This window comes from Anastrepha ludens, chromosome 3, assembly GCF_028408465.1.
Source record: "Anastrepha ludens isolate Willacy chromosome 3, idAnaLude1.1, whole genome shotgun sequence".
Taxonomy (NCBI): domain Eukaryota; kingdom Metazoa; phylum Arthropoda; class Insecta; order Diptera; family Tephritidae; genus Anastrepha; species Anastrepha ludens.
The window spans coordinates 26,271,265-26,280,294 of NC_071499.1; the positions used below are offsets into that span (position 1 = coordinate 26,271,265).

General features: G+C 31.9%; 1 protein-coding gene across 1 annotated transcript; it reads left to right on the forward strand.

The window, feature by feature from the left end:
- The first annotated feature begins 650 nt into the window (after window positions 1–650).
- Window positions 651–8,386, forward strand: LOC128857226 (facilitated trehalose transporter Tret1-like). Its single transcript, XM_054092875.1, has 6 exons — window positions 651–955; window positions 3,437–3,669; window positions 3,753–3,883; window positions 3,978–4,318; window positions 4,397–4,818; window positions 8,020–8,386. Exons 1-6 carry the CDS (start codon window positions 877–879, stop codon window positions 8,227–8,229), a joined length of 1,416 nt encoding a protein of 471 aa, XP_053948850.1. The 5' UTR covers window positions 651–876; the 3' UTR covers window positions 8,230–8,386.
- Window positions 8,387–9,030: the final 644 nt, after the last annotated feature.

Consider the following 9,030-nt stretch of genomic DNA (forward strand, 5'->3'; position numbering starts at 1 on the left):
GATATACTGGTTTTCATATTTTGATCAGATGCCACGCCCCCTATATATTTGGATTCGCATTTCTGCATTGATTGAAGTTATTCATCTGGTTACCAACAACTGTTATTTATGAGCGAACTATATATCATTTCCGCACTAACTGAAAATTAAATTCAAAAGCTCTAAATTCATATACATATTTTAATTTGATTATAATACAAATAGGTGTGTTTGGCAAATATCCCACACTTTGAAATGCATATCGCACATTTTCATCAAAAGTAAAATTTTGGTTGCAGTTAATTTCCCTTGTTTACATTACAAATACTAAAGATTAGCGACAAAATAGTGCCTAGGGTTTTAGCGACATTTTTACAACCTGTCGCGACTTTCCGCGTTTTTTTTTGCACCCATTGCAGCTCACAAAAGAGTTAATGTCAGAGAAAATGTCCCACTCAAATACTACAAACAAATATACATACATACATAAATGCACGTGTGCGTGCATAAACATATTACTACTGCTTATTTATTTTTCTTTGGTTGCTATGAAATGTGTGCTCAAGATAAAACTGAATATAGCAAAAAACCGAAACAAAAAAAAAAAACCAAAAAAAAATACTAAAATAAAAACAAGAAACATAGAAATGAAAATTATGCGGAGATGAAAGCGGGTATCTCCCCACCATAAAATTATAAGATTATTTGCAATTTCATTTGGCTTTTCGAAAGTGTGAAATATCAGTTTACAGCCACCAGTGATGGAGTTCACAAGTCGAAATATATATTAACTTATACCAAAGAGTTTTCGTAAATTAAGAGAAACTTTAAAAATAGTACTTATTTTAGGAATAGTGAACGCCTAAACTGGTTTTAAAATAAATTAAAAAGCCAAAAATGTTGTTCAATTTGTGTAAAAATTCAGTGGGCATTTGTCGTACTCAATATCGCCCACAAGTATTGGCGGCAGCAAGTGGTAAAACCATGAATACTGTGCACATACATACACACATTCATACATACATACTTACATACATACATACATATGTGCATTATCAACAAACTAAGCCAAAAGCACGACAAGCTGAAAGTAGTGTACAAAGTGTGATTACAAGCTTTCCAAAATGCTTTTGCATAACGCCACTCTAGCGGCCGAAAAAAGTGCCTAACTTTGATGATTTGTTTTAGAAATACGAAAAAAATACTAGGGTTTCGTTTTAGTATTAAAGTTTGAGAAAAAAAGAAAGAATTTTGTTGTGAAATGATGGTGAAAAATCTAGTCTTCGACATAGTTTTTTTTTTTAATTTCTCCGCACATAAGGAATTTGTAGTAAATTGTCAAGCCTGAAATATTACACAAACAAAAATGTGTATATTCTATGCAGTACATAGCGGGAAGAACATAGCGGGGGTTTTCTAATCAAAGTTCGTAAAAATAATGCACCTTTGAAAAAAAAAACGGATGAATTTTTGGTCAAAAAATGAGTGATGCATTACAATTAATTGTATCAGGTCAGTCCATAAGTTCGTGCCTTTTTTAAAGGTGGTTTTAAATTAATAAAAAAGAAGTTTAAAGTCTTTATTAATCAATAATATATTTTCCTTCATTTTTTACAATGCCTTCCCAGCGTTTAGGCAAATTTTTAATTCCCTGCTCAAAAATTTTTTTTGTCCTTGGAGCCAAAATACCCTTCGATATCCCTTTTTAACGCTTCTCTTGAGGAGTAGTTCTTGTGACTCATATGGGATTGAAGTCCATGGAAAAGGTGATAAGCACAAGGAGCAATATCCGGAGAGCATGGTGGATGCGGCATTAGCTCCCGTCCGAGCTCGTTCAGCTTGCCTAATGTTTGCCTTGCGGTATGAGGTCTTGCGTTGTCGTAGTGAAACAAAACTTTGTTTCTATTCACTAAAGACGGTCGATTTTTTTTAAGTGCCTCATTCAGGTTTGATAGCTGGTGGGAATAATAATGAGCAGTTATCGTCTGGTTTGGTTCCCGAAGTTCATAATAAACAATACCGGCCATATCCCACCAAATAGACAGGATAATCTTCTTGCGGTGAAGGCCATCTCTAGGGGTCGGTTCTGGTGTTTCATCTTTATCTAACCATTGGCGTTTGCGAACAGGATTATTGTAAAGGACCCATTTTTCATCACCACTAACGATACGGTTCAAAAAACTTGCATTTTGAAGCCGTTGCACCAGCTGAGAACACACATTCATACTCTGCTGAAGGTTGGCGACGGAAAGTCTATGCGGAACTCATTTCCCAGCTTAGAAACTTTTTCCAACTGAACCAGGTGCCTGTGAACTGTTCCATGCGATGAACTTAACCACTGAGCTATCATATCGATTGTCAAATTTGGCTCAGCTTCCACGAGTTCGAGCACGGCGTCCGAGTTAAAGATTTCAGGACGACCAGCGCGCGGGGCATCCTCCACGTCGCAGTTACCACTTCGGAATTTCGAAACCCACTTTTGCGCAGTCCTTACACTCACGGCATCCTCTCCGTGAACAGTGTTTATTTCTGCAGCAGCAGTTGTTGCATTTTTACCACTTTTATAAAAAAAATACAAAATATGCCTCTTATACGCGTTCAAAGATTGTATTTTATTTTTTAACAACACGAGGTTGTATCCGCGATTAAAATCTCTTATTGAATGCATAATATAATGTATCAAAGAAAATATAAATAGTTTCGTTATATTCCGCGAATAACTTTTTGTATGCAAAAATCGTACACAAGTGAAATTATGGGTAAAATAGCTTCCCTGCAAACTCTCCCACTGTTGCTTGTCGATTCAACTCAATTAGGGCTTTTTTCCTTTTTTGCTTTTATCACTAAACTTCGATACATCGCTCAGTGTCTTGGTTACCTTTTAGTTCAAGATTTCTACCACTACTGGCCCTCCTTCTTTTACAAAACGTAAATCATTAAAAATTGTTAAAAGTGTTTTTTTTTTGCTATCATTGTTAAAATAAAAATATATTTATAAATAAAATAAATGAAATAACCAGCTGTAAAAAAATTACGCACTTCTAAGGCGAGCTAAGATTGGCAGCTATCAAATGCCGAAATGGAGAAATCATAACCTTGGCGGAAGTCCTACATACGAATATTTGTGCATGGTGAAATTACTTTCTTGCTAATCCAATATAATCGGATTACCTGCATCCATCGAACGAGTGGGTGGTATGAGTACCAGAAATAGCTGCTTTCAACTGATTTACCTTTAAATGATCTCTGATTGTCATTATCTTGCCTTCCAGCCAACTAATTGCCACTTGTCGTGCCTTATGCGCTTACAATTTAGCAGATATTTTTAACATAAAATCATTAGATACATTTGAAAAAATCACACACACATACATATGCATATAATAATTGACAGAATTATACAATTACGCATTTGCTTTTAAATTTTATTTGTTAAATCTTAAATGTCGCCGCCTAGTGACCCTATTGACTTTTTGTCATGGCATTTGCCTTGGCTGGTTTGCGCCCATGCTAGCGAAGCTCCAATCGCCGAATGGAAGTCCACTTGACTTTAATGCCTCCGTGGAGGAGGGCTCTTGGTTGGGCGCACTTATTTGTCTCGGCGCTATTGTCGGCAGCGCAGTTTTCGGTCAACTTCTGGATATTATCGGCCGTAAAGGTTGTATTTACGGCCTTGCCATACCGCATATTGTAAGTTTTCGTTGGATTTTATACACAATAATGCAATATATAATTAAATATGTACACATAAACGCCAATAACGTGAAATTTAGTGCTTTTGGTTACTCACTTACTTCGCGCAATCCATTGAATATCTCTACGCTGCACGCTTCTGCGCTGGCATGACTGGTGGTGGTACTTATGTGGTTATACCGATTTTCATTGGAGAAATCGTTGATCCGATGTTAGTAATGCAGGCAAAAATCTCTTACATATATTTTTATCATCTTTGTTTCATTTTAATATTCACATTTCATTCACATTTTACCCTCCCACAGTATTCGCGGGCGTCTCACCTCGTTGTTTACGCTCGCTCTTAACACGGGCATGTTGATTGGCAACATTCTGTCCTCACACGTGCCGTATCACTTAATACCGATGGTGGTGATATCGTTGCCACTTCTCTATTTACTGCTTGAAACATTCTTCCCCGAAAGCCCAACATATCTGCTCCACAAGGAGCAGGAGGAGAACGCGGAAAAGTCTTTTAAATTCTATTACAATTACCAAGCGTTGAATAAGCAGGATGTGGCGCAATTGAATGTGAAATTTTCGGACTTGAGAAACTCGGTAATGGAACAAAAGACACAAACAGAGGTTGTGACATGGCGTGATTTCTGTAAGTAAGATTTCAAACAGTTTTGGCTTTCAAGTTTTTACACATAAAATTGAATTTTTATTTATTCTTTAACTTCAGTCACCAAACAAGCCATACGAGCCTTTGGCCTGGGCATAATTCTGATGTTAATGAATGTTTTCACTGGCAGTTTCGCATTACTAAATTATATGTCGAGCATTTTTGTTGTCATCCAAACAGACATAGACCCGAATACGAACACCATCATTATTGGGGTCGTGCAAATTATTGGCACAGTTTCAGCCATCAATTTAGTCGATCGTTACGGTCGCAAATTTTTGCTAATAATTTCGAACGCCTCTATGGGTATCTGCTTGGCTGCCTTTGGCATGTATGCCTTCTTTGCCGAAGAAACTAGTGTGGATCTATCGGCCTATCGTTCTTGGCTACCACTTCTGATTATGACCTTTATTATATTCGCTTGTAATATAGGAATAATACCCGTTACTTTCGTTGTGCTGGTGGAGATTTTGCCCGCGAAGGTAATTATCTTTAAATTACTTATATTATTATAATTACTTAAAAAAATTCGATATTTTTGTGCTCAAAACTTTTAAGTAGTGTAAAACAAAACAGGTTGTGCAAAACTTAAATATGAACATAATTACAAACAAATATGTGTGTACACCTGTGTTCACAATAATAGCCAGACTACACATCGCAAAGGTGTAGCATATAAGTAAACACATTTTTTTTGTTAATTTATTAAACAAACATTTTTTTTTTACTTTTTTTAAATTTTCTTTTTTAATTTAATTTCTTTTTTAATTTTTTGTTTTTATGAATAATAAAAATTTATTTTCTTTACATTTTTTTTCTTCATATTTCTTTTTTTTAATTTTTTTATTTTCTTGGAATTCATTTTTTGTTGAATTTTTTTTTTATGGAAAAAAAAATTAATTTTTGTTTATATTTTTTTGGTTTATATTTCTTTTTTTTAATTTTTTTTTAATTTTTAATTTAATTTCCATTTTAAATTATTTTTAAAAATTTTCTTTTGTTATTAATTTTTTTTATGAAAAATATAATTTATTTTTCTTTTAATTTTTTTTTGTTTACATTTCATTTAATATATTTAATTTTTTTATTTTTTTTTTATTTTGTTTTTAATTTCTCTTTAAATTCGTTTTTAAATTATTATTATTTTTGTTTATTAATTTTTTGTTTTTATAAAAAATAAAATTTATTTCTCTTGAATTTTTTTTTGGTTATATTTCTTTTATTTAATTTTTTTTATATTCTGTTTTTTAATTCTTATTTTAATTTCCTTTTTTATTCCGTTTTTAAATTATCATTATTTTATTAATTTTTTTTCATTATTTCTTTTTAATAAAATTTTTTTAAATTTTTTGGTCTCGTAAAAAATAAAATTTATTTTTCTTTTAATTTTTTGTTTACATTTCATTTATTTAATTTTTTTTTTATTTTTTTTTAATTTCTCTTTAAATTCGTTTTTAAATTATTATTATTTTTGCTTATTGATTTTTTGTTTTTATAAAAAATAAAATTTATTTCTCTTGAATTTTTTTTTGGTTATATTTCTTTTATTTAATTTTTTTTATATTCTTTTTTTTTAATTCTTATTTTAATCTCCTTTTTTATTCCGTTTTTAAATTATCATTATTTTATTCATTTTTTTTTCATTATTTCTTTTTAATAAAATTTTTTTTAATTTTTTGGTTTTGTAAAAAATAAAATTTATTTTTCTTTTAATTTTTTTGTTTATATTTCTTTTTTTTAGTTTTTCTAATTTTATTTTTAATTTTTAGTTTTTAATTTAATTTCCTTTTTAATTTCGTTTTTAAAATATTTTTTATTTTGTTTTTAATTTTTTTTTGTTTATATTTCTTGAATTTAATTTTTTAATTTTGTTTTTAAATTTCCTTTTTAGTTTCGGCTTTAAATTGTTATAATTATTTATAAATGTTTTTATAATTTTTTTTAATTTTATAAAAAATAAAATTTATTTTTCTTTTAATTTTTTTTCTTTACATTCTTCTTTTTAATTAAAATTTTTTTTTTTTTTTAATTTAATTTCCTTTTTAATTTCGTTTTTAAATTATTATTTTTTTTTAAATTTATTTTTTGTTTTAATTTATTTTTATGAAAAATAAAATTTATCTTTCTTTCAATTTTTTTGTTTATATTTCGTTTTTTAAATTTTTTTTATGTTTTTTTAACTTTTAATTTAATTTCCGTTTTAATTTCGTTTTTAAATTATAATTTTTTTATTATTATTATACACTGGCGGTACACAGCAGTGGTTAGGCCTATTCTCTACTATGGTATTGTAATATGGTGGAATGCCCTTGAGAAGGGGGTGAACATCAAAAAACTTGACAAGGTTCAGAGACTAGGGTAACTGAAGAGCCGATGAACTAGCGAGACTCGGCACCAAGTTTAAGCGATGAGTACAATGACATAGGCATGCCCTTACAAACATGTAAGCTACTTATCCTTGAAGGAATCGTAAGGAAAGCAAACGAAAGATGGCGTAATGAAGCCACCTGCCAAATCGCCCATCAACTGTGGCCGACTCTTAGTGCTAAACGCACAGCATCTTTGCTAAACCAAAATAACCACAGTCTTAGCATACTGATTTCAGACATAACTGGACATTGTCTAATAGGTAGGCATGTCCAAAGAATGGGTGTGAAGAACATGACTTATGTAGAAGTTGTCTTGATAAGCAAGAAGACAATCTTACACCTTCTGTGCCATTGTTATGCTCTATCCAGACTGAAATTTTCTATTCTAGGCAGACAATTTTTTAACGAGTTGAAAGATCTCAGTTCCGCAGAAATAGGAGGTATTCTAAAATTTTTGAAAATCACACACTGGTTTTAGGAGAAGGAGGGAAAGCTCCCCACGCGGCATCACAATGAGCTATGAGCCTGAGTGTGTCCCACAGGACAACCGCTTCAACCTAACCTAATGCATTAAATGCCGCAATATTGCCATTGATATTCATGGATAACATTTTCTATATAATTATAATCTCGCTGATTTTCAAAAGACTTTTCCTTGGTTTTTCTATTTTTGTTTTCCTTGGCTTCTTCAGCCAGTTTTAGAGGATCTTAAGAAAGAATAAAAGTGCAAAAATTTTTGAGTAGTCTTTTTTAATTATTATTTTTTAAATACCTAGGAACCTCACCAAAAAAAGTTGCGGTCTTTCTCCCGGAATTATAAAATCAATTATACTTTAGGAATTCCCCCAACATTGTCTTGATAAAATATTAAGATTTAAGCGAGCTGGACCGATTTGAAACACCTCCAAATATACAGGCTTTAAATAACATAAAATTAGCTTTTAAAATTTTTTTACAAAAAATCGCCTCACATGATAATATAGAAGAGTTTAAGCTTAAGACGTCTGCATAAAAATGTTAAACAATTTTATCAACGGAATCGAAATAAATATATTTTTCGGTCCTGCCACTTTCAATCGGTGCTGCTCACAATTAATTTAAAAGATCAGCACAAAAGTGTCTAGAATTTTTTAATCCAAAATACGCAAAGCCAAGAAAGTATTTTTTCAAGAGGAAACTTTTGTTTTTACGCTTACGTAATTTCCAAAATAGTTTAGGTACTTTATTGACAATATACAAATTTTTAATAAAGCAATCTATTATGTTAAAGATATGCTCTAGTTATAATAAAAATTGTAATCTCAACTTATGCAGATACGTTCAAAAGCTATGTCCATTTGCTTGTCATTCCTGAGCGTCTGCACCTTTACGTTGCTGAAGGTATTTCCCTCGTTCATGCACACGTTCGGGCTATCAGCGACAATGTGGGCCTGTGCGACGTTTGCTGCGCTGGCGCTATTCTTCATTTCAATATTCCTGCCGGAGACTAAGGGGAAATCCATGAATAGCGACAATCTGAAATAAGCCGAATCTCATCATTTTATGTTCTATAATAAAAATAGCTACAGCTACAGCTACAGTATTGCAAAAGCCAGCGTAAAGATCCAGTAACTACTTTTGTGTGTGCATTGCTGGAAAATAAAGTACATAGTGAGGTACATATTATATATAGTAATTATTTAAGTTTAAAATAAAAATTTTAAGAACTTGTTGTATTTTGACAATTATTTCTGGGAGGGCGGATACAATTTTTTATAACTTTAAAAAAATTTAGAAGTGTTTTCTTAAATCAAATATTAAGGGCCATACTGAATATTATAAAAATTATAATATATGTATATACAATTTGGCCGAGCTCCTCTTCCTATTGGTGGTGTGCGTCTTGATGTTGTTCCACACATGGAGGGATCTACAGTTTCAAGCCGACTCCGAACGGCAGATGATTTTTGTGAGAAGCTTTTTCATGGCAGAAATACACTCGGGGGTTGGCCATTGCCTGCCGAGGGGCGACTGCTATTAGAAAAATCGTTTTCTTAATTTTGGTGTTTCACCGAGATTCGAACCTACGTTCTCTCTGGATTCCGAATGGTAGTCACGCAACAAACCATTCGGCTATGGCGGCCGCCTAGTAGTAGTAAATAATTGAGTAATAAAAAAATAATATGCCAATATAGGTAGGTGAAATATTTGAAGTGCCGGTCTGGCACCCCTCAAGTAGCACTAAAGCGCCGTATTGATACCATTATGAGACCTCCAAAAGGCAGATATCTACAGCCAGCAAGAGCTGTTGATATCATGGAGGAGATTGATTGGATTTGGGTTGGC